Source organism: Boleophthalmus pectinirostris, unplaced genomic scaffold (genome assembly GCF_026225935.1).
Source record: "Boleophthalmus pectinirostris isolate CB_2022bp ecotype Guang Dong unplaced genomic scaffold, ASM2622593v1 HiC_scaffold_3, whole genome shotgun sequence".
NCBI classification, from domain to species: domain Eukaryota; kingdom Metazoa; phylum Chordata; class Actinopteri; order Gobiiformes; family Gobiidae; genus Boleophthalmus; species Boleophthalmus pectinirostris.
In genome coordinates, this window is record NW_026571299.1 from 32,548,644 (window position 1) to 32,573,643 (window position 25,000).

A 25,000-nucleotide genomic window follows, 5' to 3' on the forward strand; every position below is an offset into this window, starting at 1 on the left:
CAATGTGTAGGAATCAGGTGTGTGCCAGAATGTCAACATAAAAGCAGTGCAAAAGCACAGTAGTAATATTGTTTTTTTCACTAATCTTGTTGCACTAATTGGCTGAGTCCTACTTTGGTGACTAGAAAAGCATCATTTATGAGACTAAAGCATTATACTTACCGTATTAACTTTGTTTACTTGTGACCTTGTTATCTAGCCATCTTATCTTGTTACATTAAAAGATGATAACTTCTGATTCAACCATAAGCTTATGTAAAATAAATAAATAAATAAACTCAACTAGATCTACTAGTACTACAATAATTGGGAATCAGGCATACCAGAATAACTATAGCACTATAGGAAATTCTTATATTTATTACCTTTCTCCATCTATAACTTTTTCTTTGACCAACCACATCTCACTTGTTTTTGTTGGATTAAAGAATAATAATTCCTGGTTCAGTCCCAAGTATAAAACTCAACCAGATTTACTGTACTACAATGTTTGGGCACTATAAGCATACCAGAATAACTACAGCACTACATATGTGCACATATAACTAGAGCACGGGAGACAAAATCCTTATATTTATTACCTTTGTCTTTCCATAACCTTTTCCTTGACAAACCACATTTCACTTTGTCCTATTGCATTAAAGGTTGATAATTACAGATTCAGCTGCACGTCTGTGTAAAAAAAAAAAAAAAAAGAACTTAACCAGATCTACTAGTACTACAGTGTTTGGGGATTATAGGCATAGCAGAACAACTATCGCACTATATGAGACTAAATCCTTATATTTATTACCTTCATTTATTTATTACCAGTCATAATCCTTATTTATTACTTTGCCTCCCCATAACCTTTTCCTTGACAAACCACACTTCACTTCTTCCTGTTGTTGAGTCACATTGTGCTTGTCTGAACCTGCAGCTGGAGATTGATGATGGCGATGAGCTGACAGAAGAGTTCCTGTACGAAGAGGTCCATCCCAAACAACATGCCCACAAACAGGCTTTCGCCAAACCCCGAGGTCCTGCAGGCAAACGGGGCCATAAACGCCTCATCAGGGGGACAGATACCATTCAAAACAGCTAGAGACAAGATAGACCTGTTTAGATAGGTTGAGGTTGTGTTCATGTTGCAGAGGATGGCTGTGTAAACATCCCTAATGGTACGAAGAGGTCTGGACAAATGTGTAAAAATATGGGTGTTACTTTGTAATAACTAATAATAGACCATATGAAACACATTGTACCTTCATAGAGATTATTGAAGTACATACTAAGCCTAAATAATTCTTTAATTCTTAAAGGTCCTGTACCTGTTGTCTTTTCATGTATTTGAGCAAAGTGTCTTGCCCCAGTACACACACACACACACACACACATATATATGTCTTTCTCACTGTCTGTATCTAATTGCAAAGCATTTCATTGTTCAATAATCAGGAAGTGCGTGTTTGCATGCTAGTTGTTTTTAGCTTTACTGTGACAGCAAAACTACACCCTGGTCTGTGAAAGTTGCGCTTATAAACTCATTACAGTGAATCATTAAAATGCTCAGATTGCATAAGGTAAGTGAGGATTAACTGGACCACTACACACAGTTTAAATGAACTAGTTATGCTTTTAACATTTTAAATAAAATGTTTATCAGGTACAGCGCCTTTAATAAATTCAGAATTTTTGAATTTGTTCATGCTTTATTAAGGCTATTAAAGTGTGGTTATTATTAAGTGTTACTGAAATATGTAATAGGAGGATCCATAAATAATTAGCCTTATTGTTTGTGAGGGATAGGCAGAGGAATCTAATGTAACTAAACTGAAAAAATATATTAATTAATCAACCCTCCTAGTTAATATGTGCTGACAGAGAAGACTTTGAACTCTGTGCCAGTTTCAATTCATGCAAAAAACCTGTTGTAGCTGAAATGTACAGTTTATTAAATTAACAGTAAATCAGATCAAAACATCTCAATATTGACAAGTTGATTTAGTTACAACATTTTTACTTTACTGCCCTCCCTTCATCTCCGTTGTAAACCATGGGCTCTTAGAAAGCTGTACTGTCACATGAACACAACCTAGTCTCCTGTCCCAGCTCTAACCCCAAACCTTGAGTTGATTTGATTTCCTCGTTGTACAGACCACAGCAAAGACTTGAAAAATGGCATAATGTTATTGTACAATAACTATCATCCTTTTTCTGCTATCTCAAATCATACTGCTTTATTTCATCTGTTTTCATCGAAGAATTAGGCAAACAGAGCGTGAAAAAGCTGCTGTTTTGCTCATGCATTTGCACTGACTTGTTGCAAAGACAATTGTTTTCATTTCATGTTTAGAATCATAAAGTTTTTTATTAATATTTGTAAAAAACTGAAAAATGAAATGACAAATAAAATTATTTTTACTGTGGTATTACATTGTTTCTCGGTTGTTTATAGTCAGCAATTAAAAATCTAACAAAACAAAACATGATTTGTAAATGTGATATGATTAAATGCAACTTTTCAGGGAAAACCACCTGCTTGTCTCCATAGAAATGTTATCTCCAGGAATGTTGCGTAGTAAGATTTCTCAATCTTCACGTCATCGGAGCATGTTACAGGTCAGATCTGTGGAAAGAAGAGCCAACACTAAGTAAGAATGCATCTTTTCTCTTTCTCTCTTTTTTTTTAAAGAAATAAAACCTCTGTAATTGAATGAATGCTAAATAAATATGTTTTGTAATACCATACTGCACAGTGCAACAGTCAAAGTAATAACATCTCCTGGGGAAAAGCAGGTGACAGACCCCCCCACATCGGAAAAGTTACATACTGCACCTTTATATGTTGCTTAAAGCAATAATCACAATCTACTGAACTGTTATCCTAATAAAACAAACAGGTTAAGAAGCAGTTTAGATTAAAGGGCCCATATTATGCTATTTTGTGACCTATGCTATAATGTTTCCTCAACACAAACAGGCCTGGAGTTGTTTTGTTTCATTCACCCATGTTTAACAAACAAACCCTGTACATTGAGGCTGAGTTCTTCTCTCAAGCAGAAAACATTCTGTTCCACCTTGTGATGTCATGTGGTAATGATTGACACAGTAGAGAAAGGATTTTTAAACTCCATAACCTTCACTGGAACCATTTGAAAATGTCATACCTGGAATTGGTAAAAGGTAGGTATTCACTTGAAAACTACCACCCACTTCATGACATCACAAGGTGGAACAGAGCATTTTGAGTTTTGTAGACAGGCTGATAATAAAGGATTAATAAATAAAACAAAACACAACTACATGTATATGTTCAAGGAGGCAACAGCATTCTAACATGGCTTAAAGCTCACAAGTATCAATTTTATTTGATAGGACCTTTAAGGAAAGAGTCATTATTGCACAATATTTAAGTTATATGAAGTTATTTGGAATAAAAATAAGATTATTTTCAAGAAAATACTTTTTTATTAGTAGTGGATGTATTGAATGATAATGCTCTTTCATTCTGCAGGGGATTATAATGACTACATCCTGTATAACAGCATAATGCATTTTTGTCTTACTACAATTGTAACTTTGTATGTTTCAGCCAATCTTGTTTCTTTTGTGAAATTCCAAGAGAGCGCACTAAGTCTAAAACACAATGCATTCATTCATTCAGAGGTATTGGCAAGTGAGTTGAACCACCCATACTGAAATAACTCACAATAGATTTGTTAATGGACAACTTGCCATTTTATGAGTTGACAAATCATTACTTGAGTGAGTAACTTAAGTGCTATCAAATTTGGTCACTGTGCAAACATAAATAAAGTAATAGGTTTATGGAATTCCAATTGAATGAGCTACCTAGACAAAATTTAGGATTTCTAGGAAGATTCTGTGAAAGCATCAAAACAATGAACAACACATTTAGTGGTCTAGGAAGGAGGTTATACCAACACTAATCCCACTATAAAAAGTATTTATTCAATTACTACCTTCATATCAAGTACTGTTAATGCTACTTAAATCAGATTTGTGAGTTTGATAATGAGTTTAGTGGATTAGAAGCATCATTGTTTAATCGGGGGTTGAAGTCTAATTGAATTGACACTGATGCAAAAGATAAAGTTCATTTATAAAGCAACTGGACTTTCTAAAACCATAAATATAGTTTTATTATCACAGTTACTATGACTATTAATGAGTTTTTGCTTCATGTTTATTATTATAGGCACCAATTTGAGTATTTTTGATCAAATTATACAATATTTTGAATTGTTAATTACTACTGTTCCCAATTACTCTGCCTGAAACCCATCGATTCAACTGCTTCTACTGCTGCTATACTAAAACACCACTACAAATTTATTAATAATTAGAATGTTTAATATCTTAGAAATAAAGGATTTTATTGAAAAATAATATATAATAAAAACTGTAAATGACTTTGATGTAAACAGATGCTATTGAATGCCCCTGCTACCATTTCTCTATAACTCCTACAATATTCCTTGAAATACAGGATTTATAGAATCTTGCTTGAATTTATGGACGTTATGCACACTTGCAACAAAAGATATAATAAATGTGAAGCTGTCAGGTTAATCCAAGCAAGAACAATTCAAGTTATGCTTGTTGTGTTCTGCATTCAATCTTCATCTATGTCTTTCTCACACTCATCATGTGAGTATATGCAGCTGTTTTCGAGGTAATTCTTCAAATCCCACTAACTTTGAACCACACCACAGGCAAAATACCGGAAAAATCAAATCATTCGTAGTAGTCATCTTTATGTACTTTTACTGCGTTTCATTCTTGGTAGAGGCTCACTCTTCTTTGTACTCTGGTCTTAAGAAACAACAGGATAAACTATATACGCCCATCTTATGCCACAGTCTGGAAAACACATTTAACTGTCAAATACTGAACAATATTGTCTGTACCTATTTAATTTTCTACTTTAAGATGGTATCAGATTTTTTTGAATAGGCATAATTATAAAATCAGACAAGCTGCAATTATTTAGGTAATAGAAAGTTCTTTGCACACAAGAAACTCTTCTGTCTATTTAAATGGTAAATTACTTATGTTATAAACATCTACAAACACGTTCTGAAAGGCATGGGGGTTCTTGTATTTATTTAGCAGTTCAAATTTCAGTCTCAAAATGCTCCTGGGCATGTTTAAAATGTGCACTTTGAACTTTGAAAACAATTCAAATCACAATTGCAATAGAAGAAAATGAATAGCTATTTTAGTTTTTTTTTTTTTTTTTTTTTCCAAAATTGTGCATTGTACAAAGCCTACATCTTTTAAATCACAGTCCCATACTTAATAATAATTCCTATTACCTTGAAATGATAAGGCTATAAAACAGTTATGACTTTTACAACAACTACTATAGCTGATGTCTAGGTTTATTTGAAATGTCTCAAATGTTTCTTATGGCTTCTGCTGTTAAAATGTGAAGTCAAAATATGATAAAAGCATTTTTAAAGGCCAATAGAGAACATTCTTATGAATAATATTTTGCTTCTTAGTAAGTAAATGCATCTTCGTTCTTGCATGTCTGCTAGTCTTAATCTACTTAGCTAAATGAAAACACCAGATAATTGTGGGTGTAAACCTTCACTTCACTGAACTACATTGGTTCATCAACAACATTCAGGCTAGATAAAGTCCACAAGACTTCTTAGAAAAGAACCTCATTTAGGGATTTCTAGGAAAAACATGGAGATTGAGCTATTTGGGATAAGCGCGCTCTCGTGAATATGGCCATGATACATACAGGGGTTCAGTCTGTCTAAAAGGTGCGTTAAGTCTTTTTTTTTTCTCTCTCTCTCTCTTATAGTTGAAATATAATTTGAAGCAAGTTAAACAAAAGACTCCTTTTCAGTACAGTTAAGTCATGCATGTGGTTCTATGATGTTCCTTTCCCTTCCTCCGGCACTTGCTGTGTTTTCATTTTCATTTACAACAGATTTTGACACTGCATTTGATTAAAGTTTAACTGTTACTTATTACATATTTCATTTTCCATAAAAATACTACAAAATGTATTATAAAACTATGCTATCTTCTTTGCCTTTATAATACATACTCCAATATAGTATTTCACACTTGCACAATACTGGCCAAACATTACTGCCCTACGAAATTATGTAAAGTCAATGGGGGAAGGCCAAAAATAAAATCAAATTCAAAAATCATTTGCTTGTTGAAAATTTAGGAATAGTAAATGCATAGGCTACAATCATAGAAGGCCCGGTCAAGAACGCGAAAAAGCCTAGGGCCTCTCAGATGACAAAAACAAAACCCACTGACTGCTCAATGGTATGCATAACTAAACCTATAGGCTATAAATAGGTCATTAATATGATACACTAAGAATTGTTGCAACTTAAACTCATTACATTAGATACCCAGTAATTCTATTAGTGACCTATATTTAATTGCTTTCATCCAGCACATTTGTTTAAGATTGTTTAGTTATTTGCTTTTTTTTATTAGGCTTAAAAAATGGGGAAATTACTAGACAAAGGGCCAACTGAATACTTATAACCATAACTCAAAGCAATGATTGTAAACTTATAACCATACCTAATACTTTGTTTTGCATTTTGGTAAACCTTTAAGTCTGCTAGAAGAAGCTGGTGGGTGACCTGCCTTTCCTTTATAACCTACTTTGCACTCTACGCAAGATTATTAGAGAGTCATCGTTTTTCAGACAGCAGTGATTCAAGGCTTGGTTTATCAGTAAACCTGTTTTACCATGTGTTACTATGTGACAAGAGATTATGTCAATAACAAACAACATAGTAATCTGAATCTTTCAAAAAACACGCTTTTCTGTTAAACTGTCACAATAACAAGTTGTTTTCTGAAGCATAATTATTATACTCCGGGAAAAACTCTCGCCGCGTGTCCATCCACCGCTAGAATCGAGGGAAATCTGCTTCACTGGAAATAGCCATGTGCATTCCTATTATCTTTAATGTCGAGGCGGTGAGTTCCCAGAATGAAGGCTGTGTCACGGCTGCGCGGCGGTGGGCGGAGTCAACACGACCGCGGTTCCTGGAAAGCGGATAAAGAGAAGCAGACACGGCGCGATTCCAGGGAGCAGGCGGCACTACAGCGGAACAGCCAGGGAGCGACCGCTGGGTAGTAACAGCGACGACGGGGGCGAACGTCTCAAAAACGCACCGTAACATCCACGCAGACACCGGGACAAAACACACAGCAATCGCAGCGCTCCGAAGAGGCATTTCTGGGTGCTAAAGTGTTGCGACGAGAGCAGGTTCCGCGACTGGAGAGCTGAGAAGCGGTGCGCGCTCGAAGCCCATTGGCTGGTTGACGGTGCCGCGGTGACGTCAGGCCCTCAGAGCTGGAGGAGTTCTCAGAATAGACTTCTAGGAAATGGTAAATTTTAAAAGCCGAGTTTATACACAGCGTCCTTCACACATTTGGATCTTATTCCCGTGACAAGACACTCCAAGCCGCGGCGACGGATTCACAAACTCTAAGACTGAATTATTTCGATTCATGTTTTTAAGCTTTAAAGCCGTACTCCGTGTTCTTTATATTGGAGAACGCGCACGGACCTGCTTATTTCCGCGTCCCGAACCCTATAGAGCAACTCCTATAAAAACTCAGCGATCCAGTTCAGTTCCAGTTTTCCACACAATATTTTAAATATATTATAGTTTTTTCTGTTTTTATTTTTTTTTTAAAGAAGAAACAATACGGACAGGATTCAAACCAAGTGGGACTCCAAGGATAACGCTATAGTATGATTCTTTGTGTGCCTGGGTAAGACCACTTCTTTTGTTACATTTGCTCTGTGTACTTTTCTCTAACAATGGGCCATTATAGTCAAAAGAAGCTTATATAATAACTTATCTTATGGTCATTTGATAAATTCTAAATTGTACAGGCAATTATGGGTGTAGCCTCGACAAACTGACAAACCCTTAATTACAGACATTATAAGCTACTAATTAAAAATGCTCATCACACAACAATGATTAACTGAATACGTATTTTATATCCATTCTTTAACGTTAGATACTGTAAAGATGTTGACATTTCTTATCCTGGTTCAATGAGTTCAAACACTAGATGACCTTATTTGTGAATGGGGAAAAACACGTTCCCCCAAAAACTCAAAATGTCCCTATGCGTCATGTTTATGTTTTATGTTTTTATGTTGTAGCCCTCGAGCTCTTCTGCCTGCTACTGCTTCTTCTGAGGGTCTGCTGGGCATGCGGACAGAGAATGTACAATCAAACTCTTGCCTCCAAAATCCCCCTCTTTTCTGGGACCCTGTGAAAGACCTGCAGACAATCGCCAGTAACTTCTGCTATCTAGAAAATTCAGGTACTTTTACAACATTGACCCACTGATATGCGCTTCTAGGGATTTGTTCATTGTTTGTGTTAAAGGAGAATTCTGATTAATCATTAATTGTAGTGTTTTAGTAGTTGAGCGTGATACACAGTATGTACCTTTCTAATTGATTGTATGTTTTTACAGGATGGTATTGGGGTGCCATAACAGCAGCACAGGCACACGCTGCACTACAGGAGGCCTCAGAAGGAGCATTTTTGATTCGGGACAGCTCTCACCCCATGTACATGCTTACACTATCAGTCCGGACAGCGCGGGGTCCTACCAGTATACGAATTCAGTACAAAGGATCACGGTTTCTACTGGACTCTAGCTCACCGGCTCTCCCTAGTCTCTCCACGTTCCCAAATATTCCCAGTTTGGTACAACACTACATGGGATCAGTAAAGCAAGCGGAGGAGAAGAAAGAGGAAGACAAAACAAATTCAAAGAGCATTCAAGACTCTTCGATTGTATTAAAACTGAAACGAGCAGTGTACAAACCTCAAGGACTACCAACACTGCAGCATCTAACACGCCTGGTTATAAACAGGCACACGGACTGCCCTGAATCGCTACCACTCCCCGGGCCCCTTCTGCGCTACGTACAGGACTATCCCTTCAAGGTATGAGAAATGTCCCCCTCTGTGCATTCAAGTACTTAAATCTCAGCCAACTTTCAAAGGAAACTGTGATAATCGGGATTTTACTGTTGTTTGTTAATAATAAAGATACTGCAACATTTGGCATCACAGTACTGGACACAGGGTCCCCTTATTTATGTGAAGCACTCTTAAACATAAACTACTCACCACCTCAGTAATGTAAAAATAATTACTTGTGAGACTTTGAATACATCTCGATTTATGGATGTGGAAAATGCCTGTTTTATCAACATCAAACCAACAGACTCACTGAGGTATCCTTTTTGACATTTTATTTTTTTCTTGGTAAATATTTGATTTTTCTACTTTTTACATGTGTACATTTTATATTAAAATAATTCATTGAGTCCACTGTTGTCGTCATAGTCTTTCCTGTTACAAATCTTATGTGTACATGTCAGCATAATGCAACGGGTAGTGAGAAGTCCAGTCATAAACATTGGAATTGGTTTCATCTTGTGACTTTGTGGTAATATCCAAATACAGAAGTTAATTTCTTGGTAAAGTTGCATTGCGAGATAGAAAATTCATTGAGTAGTGGAGAACTGTCGGGTACTTTCCTACAATTATTCAAACCTTATCAAATAACATACATGTTTTGTTAATAGTTCTATATGTTTCTTTGTAAGCAAACAAAGCAGGGAGGTGAATTTAGATTGAGTAAAAAAAAGTCTGTTTTTAAAGTCTGTTTCTATTACAATATGCTATACAGATTTTGGTAGTTTTGCTTGCTAATGTGAATTACATGTATATAAGTCAGCGAGGGGACAAGCAAGGGTGGATTGCAGTCTCCATTGGATTCATAGAACTGGTGAATGGTTCCAGGGAGGAGGGCGAGATTCGGAGAGCGCAGGCTTCTAAGAAAAGCCCTGATAATTACCTTCAGCTTTGAGCCTGTGTCTGAGCCATCTTGCGCACATTTTCATTTGCAACGCAGAGTACGCAGATATTCCCGGATTAAATTGTTGTCAAACCACAATGATTTAATCTCACAAACAGGGAAATGTGTAGTGATCAGATCTAGTGAAAGTGCATTTATGTGCGGTAGCGGGGGAAGGAGAGTTAAAAGCTGAGACGACTTGAGCTAAAGCCAACGTAACAGGATCTTCAGTTACTCAATCCCAATCTTGCTTGTGGTTCTTGTTTGTCTCCTCTTTCTGAAGGATGCAAAACCTTGGTCTACAAAATAAAAAACAAAACAGTAATTAAAATAAATAGCAGTTTGTGATGCGGCAAGATGAAACGCCTGTTATGACAATTGCATCATGATGAATTTGATGTTATGGGGCCAAATAGTGGTAAGAGTATAAAGTGTAGTTGAATGAATAATGATTACATCCTGGTTAAATCCTGGTTTAGTACTGGATTAGTCCTGGTGTAGTTCTAGTTTAGTGCTATATTGGTTTTGGTTTAGTTGTGATTAATCCTCCTCTGGTTCAAAGGTTAAGATTATTGTATATTAGATTATTGTTAAGTAATTTGGTAAAGACAAAATTCTGAGTTTTAGATTATACATTATGTTACACTATGCTTAAACAACAAATGGCACCAGGTTTTATCGCATGGTGCTCAAAAGTGTAGTTATTACATAAATAAAGGGCATGTCATTGAGTCTTGCTTTAGGCCTAGTTTAGTGGAAGTGGATATTCAAATATTTTCTAAGAAGAAAAAAAAGTTCCAACATGCAATAAGGTCAGTTTAGTTCTGGTTTAGATACAGTTATTATTCATGGGTTTAAGCTTCATGTTCTATGCAACATGTTGAGGTTTGAGTTTTTTCCATTCAAAGTTTCCATTTTGTTTTACATTTTTAATCACCCATGGATAGTTTTTGTTTAGATCAACATTAATTCTGAAGAGGTCCTGTTTTAAGCCTAGTTTAAGTGGAAAAGCAAAATGTTATTTGGTAGTGACAAGAATGCAAGTATTAAAATCACATTTAGCCCCCATGAAACCAGGTTAGTTCTGTTAGAGAAGGGCAATAAGTAAATATCTTGATGAGTATAATAATATAATAATGATATTCGGACAATATTATGTCAGTCCAGAAATGTCTAGTCAGTGTTAAATAGCTTTAGATGCATTAGTTCAGTTTTAAGTTGCAAGGTTTCTTTCCTTTTTATCAACTCTTACGGCAACAATTTTATTATAACAATATAATTAATATTCAAATTTTGCTTATTTTCTTAACAACATTCACAATATAATCTATATTTTCATAATCTACCCACTGATAGTTCTGGTTAAGATCTTGTTTAGTGCTATCTTTAATTCTGTTGGGGCCATGTTTCTACCTTCTGTATTGGCTTTTAGAGAAGTTCAAAGTTTTAACATAAGATGGTATATAGAACTATTACTTACAACTATTATTTATTACTTAGTGTGGCATGTTTAAAAACTATTGACAGTTATATAATGACATTAACATTGCTTTTGGGACTGGGTGTACAAACCTGTTGTTAAAATCGTGTTTAGTCTGAACATAATGCAGCCCCTGAAGGTGAGACTCCGCCCACTGTTGTATAAGAGGAGGGTGTCTCGGATCCACCTCTAAATACACACGGCTGTAGATAGAAACAAAGCATGCACCAGGAATATTAGAGTCAAAGCTACAGTATCTCCTGTTTTATCAATTAAGGCTGATCAATTAAGAGTTTTATCAATTAAGACAATTTTAAGATAAAATGCTAAGGTACAAAGGGCTATGACTGAACCATTTGAGAAATATATCTAATTGCGATTATTCTGACAAGCGTTATGATTATGATTAGATTTGCGATTTATGTTTTAATAATATGATTCTGTTCAGAGTTCACATTTAAACGTGCCCAGAAGAATTAATAAAAAGACTGAAATATAAAGTGACAAACTAATAGGATCTGAATCCAAACTACATGGTTAACAGCTTTTATGCAGAAGATATTTTGCAAAGGTGGAGAAAATTATGGTACTTCAATAACTGCAGCCTTCCCTCTTGAAGTTCAGCTATTGCATAATGAGCCAAAATTACATCCTGAAGTGCAGAATGATCACATTCATTCTACAATTTAATAAATAATATAAAAACTATAAAAACCTATATTTTAACATAGGAAAATGTTGATATAATGATACTGAGGTAGAGCATTAGGCAATACAGAAGTAAAACATTCAAATATAGGAATATACGGGACCTTTATCCAGGCTTCAGACTGGCACAATAACTTTACAGCTTTAATGGACCTGGTCTATTTATGGTATAGTCCTGGGATTGTGAAGATTTTGGTGACCTTTAAAGACAGTTCCTGGAAAGCCAAATATTTTCTGAGGTAGTGCATGGTGTAAAGGTCAAATCATTGGAACTAGAGAAAAAAAAAACATAAAAAGCAACTTGATACACGTTTGCCGGTACACGCTGTTCCTGTGAAAAGGCGATTACAAATTAAACCCAGGTGGGACTTTTGGTGTGCGCTTGTTTTGTGTTTTGGGGCAGCCAGGGGAGTAATTTTTTTTATTTTTTATTTTCTTTACCCGTGGTTTTGGAGAATCTGTGAAGCCAAAATCAAGACTTGTCTGATCACTGTGAGCCCGTCTGCACCTCCGTCTAAAGCAGCAGGGTCCTCGAAACTAATGCATACACATAAGACATGAATAACAGCCTAGAAACCCGATACAAGCATGTACGCACTGTGTACATTTAAATTTAACATGGACAGGCTCTCTAAGTACACCATGTTACTGCCAAGTTACCTAGTGTACTTTTTTAAGTCAGTCAAGATAATAAAACTAGCCAAGTGCTTTAGAGTGATTTAAATCAATTTAATTATTTAACAATATTAAACAAAATCTTAGATCTTTTGAATGGTGAAAAGTATTCACAATTAATGAAAAAGCCATGAATTGTGTCATATCAGTATATTGGTTTTATTTGTGATCCACAGCAGTTACGTTTGATTCCAAAGTTGTATTCACACTTCTAGTTTGATCCTGGTTTAGTTCTGATGTAAACTTGGTTAGATCCAGTCCTAGTTCTGGTTTAGTTCTGATGTAAACTTGGTTAGGTCCTATCCTAGTTCAGGTTTGGTTCTGGTTTAGTCCATGTTGTTTTGGATTAGTCCAAATTATGATGTTATGTATAAATAAAACATGATGTAAAGACAGATTCTATTAGATCAGTACACATATAAAGCAAAATCGGCAGCATATTTTCCAGCAATACAGAAAATGTTACAACAGAATACCAACACTGTATGGAATCTAGTGTTAAGACTCAAGTATCTGTAAATAACTGATAGCTTGAGCAATAAAAATGCACATTTCCTTTTTGATATAAGCCATTTCCTGTAGCAAAGATAGACCAAGAAAACATTAATGAAAAATAATAATGGAGCTTAGGTGCTTTTTCAAGGTCTTCTTTTGAGCAGACAAATCTATTACCATTTATATGAACAATATGCCTTTTATTAGCTGAATGAATTTTCTAAATGCTTCCTGAAATCAAAAATACAACTTATAGTATAGAATGTATAAGAAATGCATATTTTTACTTAAAGGTATAGACAAAACATTCACATAATGGACATGACATAACCTTGTTCTCAAGAAGAATTTGCCCTTGACCCATTACAATCTATTCTCAACAAACAGTCTTTTCTCAGTTTCGTTCTCTCAAAAGTGTTTGAAGATGCACGCACTATGTAACTGTAAATAATAATCTTATTGTACTCATTTCATACTAAATGCCTGCTACATTTAAAGTGCAAAATGTTCTGTTCAGTGGCTTGAATGATACAAACTGCAGGTGCTCTGATTTTCCCAGACGTATGTGCCAGCTATAAAACAACATTTATAGGCTCTGTAGACTCTCAGACCCCTCAGACTTCTCTGATACTTTGGCTAGATGCTTGTAGACTCTTGTAGACATTTTTTTTCCTGTTTGTCACCCTGATGCTGTGAATTCTGCTGTAATACCATTAAAGGTACTGTAAGAACAATCCCATGCCTCTGTGCTTGTTTATTCATTTTTGCAAGATACAACAGAAATCAACGTAACCTTTCTCACACTACACTAAACATACATTTTGCATGTATTCAGTCAAGCCTATATGTTGATTTATTGTTCAGATTTAACTAAAAACAAATTGCTTTATTGGTGGGAGTGGGGTCAACTCTCCACTGATAGCGTCTCCCAAGACACTACATAGATTTAATGCTAAACACGTGAAAAGTTACATGCACATGTAACAAGCTTAGAGTTTTAACTTTTTTACCATAATAAAATGAACATAAATTTTTACCACTGCAAATGTACATCTCATAGTTAAATTTTTTATCACATTGATGAAATAATTTTAACTTTTTTCATTTTCTCAAAGCATGCACACATAACCCAACCAATAGTAGCTTGGTAAGAAAGGGTTTCAGGTAATGCTAGATTCTGGACATTTACTTGTAGTTCTAAATAGGACTAAACCTGGAAAATGACTCACCACTGTATTTCAGATTGTAGTGATGACATGTCCTCTGTATACAGGTACGGAGGGTTACTCACCACAGCTGAAACTCCACCACAACTGTTCAATATGGTCTCCGCATCTGATAATAACACCATAAAAACAGACACATTTATGTTGTCTTTTATACTGGTTTTCTAAATTTTACATTCTTATATTCATGGACCAGTGAAGGCAGTCTTGCCAGTACACAAACATCTGTACTAACTCTAGATCTAGAGTATTTGGCAAATATTAAGGAAAGGTAAAATTTTCTCCTATTTGTGTACATTCCTCCAGTGTCAGTATTTTAATTTCTTCTTTTTTTGACAACACTAGATCGCAGTGTGAAGTGTCTTGCCCAAGAGCATTTGACACAATAGACATGGGAAGTGCGGATATAACCACCAACCCTCAGATTAGTGGATGAACACTTAACTGAGCCAGTACAACACAAAAGACAAAAGAAAACTCAAAGTAGCTTACTTAAGATACATATTTGCACAGAGTAATATTATTATTGTTAATTATTTGAAGACTGCATTTTGCACATTTGGAAATATTATAAAAAGGCTTCACATTTTTTCTTTGGATAACAGCATGTTAATAGTATACAGCCATATTCTGCATATAAAATTACTGGTTATTGTTACCTTTTAAAATATCCAAATGATAAAGTTGTAACCTGTCTTCAAGTCCCAGGCTATAAAATAAAAGACAACGTGAGACAATTTACAACACAAATCTTTTAAAATACATATTTTTAAACCTAAAATACAATATATATATATATATATATATATATATATATATATATATATATATATATATATATATATATTATTTATTATTATTTTTTTTTTACCTTAGAGCATTTTCTTTGGTTAAAAGTACTGCATCCTCACTTTGGTCCAAGGCCACTGCTCTGAGCTACAAACAAAAAGCACAGTTTTCACATTTATTGAAAATATAAAAGACATATGCAAGCAAAAATCAAATATAAACTTTGAACAGCATATAATGAAGCTACAATAAATATAAGACACCAATGTAATGAAGAATGGAAAACAATGACATATTTGATCCTATTAAATTTTGTGTGTTTTTGTCTTCAATAGTCCTATGCTTGTGGCATCTTAGATTAAAGGTGCACTATGAAGCGTTTCTGGTGAGGGGTCAGTCACCTGCTGACAGTCTGTCTAACCATTTATTAAATTGCAGGTGTTCACCTCTCCACAGACCTGACCTGTAACTTGGCCTGGTGATGTCTTCTCTTCTGTTTGTCTCCAAGTTAAATTAAATAATTCCCACTCAGAATCCCACTAAAAAAGTTACATAGTACACATTTAACTTGTGATTGCAATAAACTAAACCAGAAGTGCTGATTACAGATAATACCTTTAAATGTTAGCGGAACAGTTACAGTTGGGGGTGTATGCTGTACTGTGATGTAATTTCACAAATGGATATTTATCAAATGCACAGGAGGAGACCTATTATAGAACTTTAAGGGCACCGCGCTATGGGAATGACTCATTCTTTCATAATGCTGAAAAAGCTGAAAGCTCTGGTTTTTCATTTGTCCACTGAATTGTGATAGTTAAGGATATTTTTACACTAAAATATATATGTGCTTTACTTTTCATTTTTTATAATATTCAAATTTACAAATAACTGCTTGTTATAATCCTTTCTCTCACCTGACGGAGACTCTTTAACAGACTTAAAGAGATTGCACCAGAACCACAGCCAACTTCTACGGTGCTTAAGCTCCCAGTTTCCCTCTGGAGATCTGACAGAACAATTTCAACCAACTCCTGCAGCAACAAACAAGTATGAATGAATACCAGATATGATACAAAGGATAACTTTTATTGGAGAAGTGGTGGGTTTGAGATGACATCACAATATTCTATTGACCAATATTATTTAATACAGATGGGAGCAGTTAAAATGTATATTGTTACAATTACACTTTTTGTTGCAATACTGTAAGGTGTTGCTTTTAGTCAATAAACTCCATCTGCGAGTATCACATTCTAGAATCAGAAAACCACCAATAGCTAAATGTCAATGTTACAACAGCAAAGTACAAGAACAACAGTAGAATAAAATAAGACACAGACACATATATCGGTTGGCCAATGTATCAAGTAGATATTTGCACTTCTTAGCATATCTGCTATTGACTTGAAATCTCTCTAACAGAGGCAGATATTTTGTGTGGGCCCACCAGCTGCCAAAAGAATCTGCATAAAACTTTATTTGAATATTTTAGTGCAAGACAGTACTGTACAAAACATGACTGCACAGCTCTTATCCAGTTTGTGGATGAGTTTTCAATAAATTGAATCAAAATTGGCCCTTAATATAGGTGAACAAAAATCAGCCTTTGGTTTCTCTAGATTCTAAACTATCAGGATCAAACTAATCACTTATCAAAAATATAAAAATAAACGTAATATTTTAATATTTACTTTTAATAAAATCAAGATACAAGATTGATACAAATACAATCAAAAAAAGTAGACTACAAAGCAGTAATGTATGATTGATGGTTTTGTTCCTGTTATGTGTATTCTGAGTGTGTGAAGCTCATTACATATAAACACACCTGCCCATTTCTAGAGGTGTTAAGTTTGGTCAAAACACACCTCAGTTTCAGGTCTGGGTATAAATACAGGTGGTCTCATCTTTAGAGTGAGGTCCCTGAAGTCCCACTCCCCTATAACATACTGTACTGGCATCCTACACAACACAAGATACAAAGTTTTATGCAGTGAAAAAAGCATAACCCTTTAAACAATCACCCACATGCCTAATAAAAGCTTAATTATGAAATGTTGGTCAAACATGTCATTTTAAATACAATAAATTACCTCTTAAGTCGCTTGGCACAGAGCTTCCATATCTGCTGTATTTTTTCGGTGCTCAGAAGCTCGGTTAGCACCTTGGCATTGACACTTTCAATCTATGATCAATGAATTATATAAAAATGACATTAGGGACCAAACCTCAAAATATATTATACTATGAGCAAAAATATTTTTGAGTTAAGTGAATTAAGTAATATATGTGGTTTTGAATGAACATATTTAAATGAATTGAATTGAGGGTCTCACAGCTCAGAAGGTCAAATGAAAGAGTAACTGTTGATTGTTGATTTTTTCACAAAAATAAAATGGAGCCTAAATTGAAATCATAAACAAACTGACAAGGGATGCACATATATATCTATCGACCAATATCAGCACTTTAGTTTGAAGTACCTGCTTCAATTCAATCACTTTATTTATCCCAGAAGGGCAATTAAAAGGCACAAAGAGTAGGAGAGTTACATAATAAAGGTATACATAAAATCAATCATAATGTCCATTCAGTAGAGATCATATTAGTGTTGTGCTGAGATGTTACAGTGCTGACGAAGGGAGGGGTCAGAGGTGAGAAGCTGAGTGACTGAAGGGACAAAGATGAGAGGTGTCCCTGAGGATCCTGGGGGCCACTCTCATAGCCTGCTGGTCAAATAGAGCAGGGAGGGTTCTCACTTACTTGCCAATAATTTTGGAGTAAACATTTCTGAGTGTGATCAATGTGACCTGTTTTGAACACTGACAGGGCAGAATGCTCTCGATAAAGGCATGGAAAAAAGGTCATAATCGTGTTGTTACTGACAATAAGAGACCTTAATTTCCTTAAAAGGTACGTCTTACCAATAATTTCAACCTGTGCATATCTAAGATATTTAAGATAAAATAAGATAACCTTTATTAGTCACATAATGGGGAAAATATTATTTCCTAAAATAAATGTTATTAATCCTTCAAGAAACTGCAGAACATCTTTGTATAAATAGCAGTCTAAATGGCTCTGGGCCAAAATGTAAAATAAAGCTTATTATATAAATGACTAGTGATAACCAAAATTTTGGCCCTAGGCCATATCATAGAATTGTTGCCTATGCCCGCAAATTTATCTGGATCATCACTATTACCAGTACTGATATTGGTGCCTCAATAAAATCTCAACATCCCTACATAGTTAATGTCTTCCTTTCTGTGTTGTCTGTTTATAGTTGTTGTATAGTTGGATTTTCAGTTTGATATTGTGTTTAGATTTTTGATTGCATAATATTGAAAAAGGTTTATCATTAAATGATTAAATGTGCTGTACAGTGAATGATGTTACTTACTGTCTTAGCCCCGAGCACATGGGCAGTTATGTAGTGACTCGACAGGTCCGGTTCACTAACACCTTTCTCCTGGAAATGTTGACTCCAGGAATTTGCTGCCTGCAGAGCTGTTATTCTCTGCACTGGGAGAGCCAGGCCACTGCAGCCACGCACAGCATACACCCAGATCAACTGCAAATATTTATTAAAGGATGATTCATACTATGAAATGTGTATTCATTCATTATATTTTCATTGACGCATAACATTCAAAATAATCTGCCATTCAGCATGAATACAAAAACAGAACCATTTGTCAGTCCAAGAAAAGCAAAAAGTACAAGGTATTATTGTAAACTTAGTACACTTGGTAAGGTTAGAAATTGACTAACTTTGCTGTTCAATTAGCTTTAAATTAAATAAATGGTTCATATTATACCTGTGATTTATTTTTCTTGCATCCCATAAAATAGAACACTTCATTAAGGGCTCTCCTCCACATCCACATGGCAGGCTAATACTTCTGAAATAGCATTAAAACTAAACAATCCCATTTAATTTCAGCTTTGCTTTTAAATAACGTGATAGTAACAATCTTTGTCCTCTTCAGACAGAGGTCTTTAATAAAGCGAAATTCATATTTTTAAGTATTTGTAGGATCAAGTTCATATCTCGTAGCATGCATGTCCTCTCCTCCCTCCCTCTCTGCCGTTTTTGTCATGTGACTCTGTCCGCATGCGCAGTTTGTCGCAACAGAAACAGCTGATTTAAGACCATAGGAAATTTTAAATCAAGTATACAGCGGAAAATTAAATTAGTCTATAAAATATATTTGGCGATAGAAATAGTGTGCAGGTGGTACTATATTTAGTAATTATTTTAATAAATGCAGTGAGATTCGCGAATTTTGCATTTGTAAAGCATCAGGTCTTGTAATATTACCCACACAACATGTTTTTATGCTTTACAACAGCCAGTAAACACAGCGTTGTTGTTCATCTTTGGTGGAGCATGTTTTTGGAGAGTTGTTGCAAAGTTTTCTGAAAAGGAAAGAGAAGGACAGTATATTTTTTCGTATCGTTGTCGACTATATTTTCCAATAATTTGAAATGTGTTAACTCTGCATAAAGCGTTCAGATTGCTGTCACAAATCCAGGTCTAACATGCTATTTTAGCTAGCTTCCTCTTTAGCTGCAAATCCTGAATCCTGAAAGTGATGGTCATGTCATGCATTTTGACTGGACGGAACTGCTTTTTATAAATATTTGTTTTAGATTTAGAATTTACCGGTGACAATGGGGTTAAATACTCGCATAGAGTGCATATTCTTTAGTGAATTTCACCCAACACTGGGACCAAAAATCACTTATCAGGTAAGTTAAGAGCATGTGGTTATGTTTTAAGGCAATACACCATGACAATGATGTATTGCCCACTTCTAATTACTTAATCATTCATTCATTATATTAATTTAAATTCTAAGATCATGCATTCAGTTCCAGATCACAATATATGAAAATCAAATAATACTGTTTAATTTCTATACCGTTCTTTTTAGAATCAGTGCATTACATGTACTATAACTTTTGTGGTGAAGTGGATTTTATTCCTATTTTGACTGTACTTTGTTGTCTTTTATGCCTTTCTCACCAGGTTCCAGAGGAGTACATCTCTCGTGAGCTCTTTGACACAGTCCAAGTTTACATTATCACTAAGCCAGAGCTGCAAAACAAATTAATAACAGTGTATGTAATCTGAACATTTATTCATTATTGTCAGTTGACTTTCACAGCAATCAATTTATGCTTTATTTCAGGACTGCAATGGGTAAGAAATTGATTGGATGTCCCGTGTGCATTGAACATAAAAAGTACAGCAGAAATGCACTCCTGTTTAATCTAGGCCTTGTATGCGATGCTCAGACCAACACCTGTCCACTGGAGCCCATTGTTAAGAAACTGTCTGACTACCTCACTACACTCGAGGTAACAGAAATTATCTATTATCTTATTGATATTCCTATATTTCTTGTTATTAAAATTATTTTTTGTTGCTTTTGCAGCTTGAAAGTGGCTTTATATCTAATGAAGAAAGCAAACAGAAATTATTGCCAATTATGTCAACTTTGTTAGAAGAACTGAATGCTACAGGAGCCTGCACACTACCCATTGGTAATATATTTTTATTCAAAGTAATTTAAAAATATCTCAACAATTTTGATAAATAGTCACTAGTATATCCTATTTTTTATGTCTGCTGGTAATGCTCTGGGTAAAGTTTGTGAATAAATAACAGATTGTTATGGTACCTTTTGGTAGGGTGAGTATTATTCAAGCATTAGAAATGTGCAGTTTGCTAATGATCAAAATATTGAAGCATTTTTGTGTCCATAATGTCAACCATAGTTATATAATTTTACTTGTATACCAATTTTGACCACATAACTGTATTTGCTGTGTACAATTTATATTTCTAGACACATCCAATACCATACATCTGAAGGAAATCCAGCCAAGGAAAGACCCGGCCATTGTCCAAGAATATGATGTTCCTGTTTTCAGTCAGTGCAAAGACCACTTCATCAAATCTCAATGGGACCTCACCACTCAACAGGTAAGAAGACATTCAACATCCATAGAGTATATACTGTAGGATATATTGACATATTGCATAAAAAGCTGCAATTTTTTTTTAGATTTTGCCTTATATTGATGGGTTCAGACACATCCAAAAGATCTCAGCAGAAGCAGATGTGGAGCTCAATCTTGTTCGAATTGCAGTGCAGAATCTACTGTAAGTTTGTTAAAGGGTTCTATTTAACTTTTCTGGAGGAGAGTAATGGAATATTTCACAGTATTCCATTAAAGTTATCAGATATATGTGTGTGCATATACGTATGTATATGTATATATGGTTGGCCGACCTTCCCCCAGAAAAGTTAAATAGTGCACCTTTATGCATAAGCTGATAATAATCAGATAATACTTTTTAATTTTACATCATATTTTTGGACACAAACAATTTTCTAATATAATGCACTGTTTCTTACAGCTATTATGACATTGTGACCCTGGTATCAATATTTCAGGTAACACACCACATTTGTTAAAGCAGTGGTTATTCAGCAATTTACTGTGTAGGTCTGAATATATAGGAATAATCCATATTTAAATCCAAGATAGCCACCTGATGTAAACCGTAAATTATTTATGTATGTTTCTGATAGTACCTTTTATTTATCCTGACATTCATTGTTCTATGTCCACAACAGTACAGCAATGTCTACTGCACTACTCCAAAAGTACAAAGTCTTATCGATGACAAGTCCATCCAAGAGGAGTGCCTGAGCTATGTCACTAAACCGGGTAAATACAGTTCATTCTCATTTTGGCCTTGAGTTTTGGTGTAATTTTCCATTAGTCACTGTTGTTTTGGTTTTAGGTCAGAAGCGCGCCAGCCTCAGAGATGTTTTCCAGCTCTATTGCGGTCTGAGTCCAGGAACTACGGTCCGCGACCTTTGTTCTCGATACTCACTACAACTTCAAAGAGTGGATGAGAGGTTAGGATTCACTGGAATAAAACTTTTCTGACCAAGTGCCGTCTACACTGTTTGATAAAAAAGTTACTTGGGGATTAGAGTTAAAGGTGCTCTATGGAACTTTTCAGGTGGAGGGTTTGCTTAGGGATAGGCTGTGTTTAGATTTTTTTGAGCTGATTATATGCAATATTTGGCCTATTGCTATGGCTGATAACCGACATTTGCCAATACTGATATTTAGCTTTAAAATCCATAGCAAGGCCATGACATTTAGCTTAAGTTGAACAGATCACAAATTCACTTTTCACAATAATAACAGAATATCTGGGATATGAAATACTTTGTTTGCCGTTTGTGTAAAAATGCAATCATATAACACTCTTTATTTCTTGTTTGTTCAAAAAGCGGTACACAGAGATTGGGGCAGCACCAAAAATATCAACATCACACTAATAATCAATTTTAACCCTTTTTTTCTCAGAACCAAATGTATAAAATCTTGAGTGCATGTTGAGGCTATTTTATTTTTCGAGAGCGTGTGGCATAAGAATCTTGTCCCATCCTTCTCTAAACCATTCTTTAACTATCTGTTAACTAAAATTATGTCCCAGTAGAAGTGTAAATAGGACTAAACTAGCACAAATCTGAGCAAAGTCAGCCAGAATTTACCCATGAATAAATAAATTATATCTAACCTAAAACGAGTAATGTACAAAACCAAGCCTGAATATGTTGAGACCAAATCAAAAGCAGAAACAAACCTGGTTTAAATCAGCTCTTATCCAACAGGAAAAATGGCTCAAATTAAATACCTGAACAAAATAGATTTTCAATTTCCTTTCAATGGAAATGAAAGACATCTGTGTTCTAGACTTAACAATTCCTGAAAAACCCACTTAATGATTTCTAGAAAGTCAGAACTTTTTTATGGTCCACATCTGGCTCACATCTGCTGCGTTTCAGGAAACTGATCCAGTTCGGCCTCATGAAATGTCTAATACGGAGACTGCAGAAGTATCCTGTCAAGGTTATCCGCGATGAGAAAAGCAGGCCTCCTCGTCTCTTCACCGGTTGCCATAGTTACGATGAGATCTGTTGCAAAACGGGTAAATTTGTGAAGTGTTTTGGTTGCGTAACAATTATGTATGATGATAAAATGCTTATGTCTTCTTCCATTCTCAGGTATAAGTTACCAGGAGTTGGATGAACGCTTGGAAAATGACCCTAACATTGTTGTGTGCTGGAAATAATTTGAAAGCACAGTACAGTGTCAAATTCATGGACTTATGGACAATGAAAGTGAATATACATTGAAAAACAACATGGACGTCTTTTCATTACTACTTTATGACTACTGATAGTGGAAGATGGTTACAGTTGACAAGAAGTAACAGTGGCATTCGAAGTTGATAATGTGAAGTAGGGGTGGGTGATATGCCAAATAAAAGTGGAACATTCTTTCAAGTCTTCAATGAGCTAGATCATGATTTAGATTTTATCACAATTCAAAAAGTAAACTTAGTATCTTTTTATTGCCTTGACTAAATAAATTTATTTGCTTCTTCTGCACGTTCGTAGTTCATTGCAATTGGTTAATTCCACTTGTGACAGTATAAGTAAAGCTAACAAATAGGAGATGGAGGTTGGACCGGTATTTAAGAAGATCTTTGTCACAATATAGCTTTTCTACCAAAATAGCATATTTTTACCACCCAGCCCTGACATGAATCAAGAAAAATAAGTGTAAGCAGTTTGAAAAAGGGTGATGACAACTAGAGCATCTCCAAATCTGCAGCTCTTCTTCAGGGGTTCCAGTCTACCACATCTGTCAGTAATAATATTTAAAATCAGACACGTGAAAGTGTTTGTAATGCAATGCCTGGTGATATAAACCCCTTAACCCCTGATGAATATCACTGTGACAATACTTTCCTTTTTGACTGTAACTCGTGTCCAAAAATGGCGAGCACAGTGATCTTTGCAAACAACTGATCATAGCTGTTATCTAACGAAATGATGTAACCTTTTTGGGGTAACTGAAGTAGTGCATTCAAGGGTACAGCGAAACAAAGTATCTTCATGTAGTATATTCCCTGTTGTACTTGAAGTATTGTGCTTTTTGTTTTTTTGCATGCTTACTCAATTAGCACACACACTGAAATGTCCATTGCCAATCTATGCAACACTAAATACTAATTTATGCAATACATAAAATATGTGCTTTTGTAAAAAAAAAAGTGTAGGCCTATTTCTTTGAAAGCATTCATTGCCACTGCGGCAGACAATGGAAGAACATCTTTGTGGACTGGTATACAGCCTATAGCTAATGACAACCATGCTTTTATAATTATTTTGGTTGCAAATAATGTTACATAATCATGTGGACTTTCCACACACTGTTGAACTGACATCTAGGTCATTGGAATAGAGCCCAATTTGCCATTAAAAATAAATCAGCAGAAAAATAAAATAAAAATACAGGTGCAAAAAAATTACTGAAACCACTTTGCAGGGATGGGCCCATTGCAAATGCTTACGACATTCATATCTTGAATAAGGTTGGTAGAAATAAATGAAATAATATATTTTTTTTTTTAAAAACATCACAAAATATGTATAATAAGCATAATCATTAACTGACCAAAAATTACAACTGCGATAAAAGACTGAAATAATAACATTGACATACAACGTGCTCTGTTCAAATAGGCCTAATTATTTTGTTCTCGTACACATTTTTGGGGCCTTTTGGGCTTTGCTTGTATGCGCTGTTGCTGCCTCGTGCTGATCAAACAGAGGAACTG

General features: G+C 35.0%; 3 protein-coding genes across 3 annotated transcripts; 2 read left to right on the plus strand and 1 right to left on the minus strand.

Annotated features, from left to right (window-relative positions):
* The first annotated feature begins 7,073 nt into the window (after positions 1–7,073).
* On the plus strand, positions 7,074–9,371 carry cish (cytokine inducible SH2-containing protein). The gene is made up of 3 exons (XM_020934112.2): positions 7,074–7,779; positions 8,183–8,346; positions 8,503–9,371. Exons 1-3 carry the CDS (start codon positions 7,760–7,762, stop codon positions 8,985–8,987), a joined length of 669 nt encoding a protein of 222 aa, XP_020789771.1. The 5' UTR covers positions 7,074–7,759; the 3' UTR covers positions 8,988–9,371.
* Positions 8,685–19,360, minus strand: hemk1 (HemK methyltransferase family member 1). The gene is given in 12 exon segments (XM_055160855.1): positions 8,685–10,150; positions 10,153–10,199; positions 11,473–11,583; positions 12,530–12,625; positions 14,488–14,593; positions 15,144–15,193; positions 15,356–15,420; positions 16,191–16,307; positions 17,145–17,238; positions 17,370–17,461; positions 18,680–18,850; positions 19,098–19,360. Coding segments are annotated over 12 exon segments (1,041 nt in total). The 5' UTR covers positions 19,167–19,360; the 3' UTR covers positions 8,685–10,127.
* A 262-nt stretch (positions 19,361–19,622) lies between these two features.
* On the plus strand, positions 19,623–23,763 carry nprl2 (NPR2 like, GATOR1 complex subunit). Its single transcript, XM_020934148.2, has 11 exons — positions 19,623–20,031; positions 20,312–20,403; positions 20,475–20,643; positions 20,721–20,829; positions 21,135–21,271; positions 21,354–21,451; positions 21,710–21,746; positions 21,930–22,023; positions 22,100–22,217; positions 23,160–23,302; positions 23,379–23,763. Exons 1-11 carry the CDS (start codon positions 19,954–19,956, stop codon positions 23,444–23,446), a joined length of 1,143 nt encoding a protein of 380 aa, XP_020789807.1. The 5' UTR covers positions 19,623–19,953; the 3' UTR covers positions 23,447–23,763.
* The last annotated feature ends 1,237 nt before the right edge of the window (positions 23,764–25,000 follow it).

Excerpts from the sequence above, each read along its gene's own strand:
- cish (XM_020934112.2), top strand. The coding sequence starts at position 7,760 with ATGATTCTTTGTGTGCCTGG. Across the intron at positions 7,780-8,182 it reads ATGATTCTTTGTGTGCCTGG|CCCTCGAGCTCTTCTGCCTG; the intron begins GTAAGACCACTT and ends TTTATGTTGTAG. Across the intron at positions 8,347-8,502 it reads CTGCTATCTAGAAAATTCAG|GATGGTATTGGGGTGCCATA; the intron begins GTACTTTTACAA and ends ATGTTTTTACAG.
- nprl2 (XM_020934148.2), top strand. The coding sequence starts at position 19,954 with ATGGGGTTAAATACTCGCATAGAGTGCATATTCTTTAGTGAATTTCAC. Across the intron at positions 20,404-20,474 it reads CAAAACAAATTAATAACAGT|GACTGCAATGGGTAAGAAAT; the intron begins GTATGTAATCTG and ends GCTTTATTTCAG. Across the intron at positions 20,830-21,134 it reads AGCCTGCACACTACCCATTG|ACACATCCAATACCATACAT; the intron begins GTAATATATTTT and ends TTATATTTCTAG.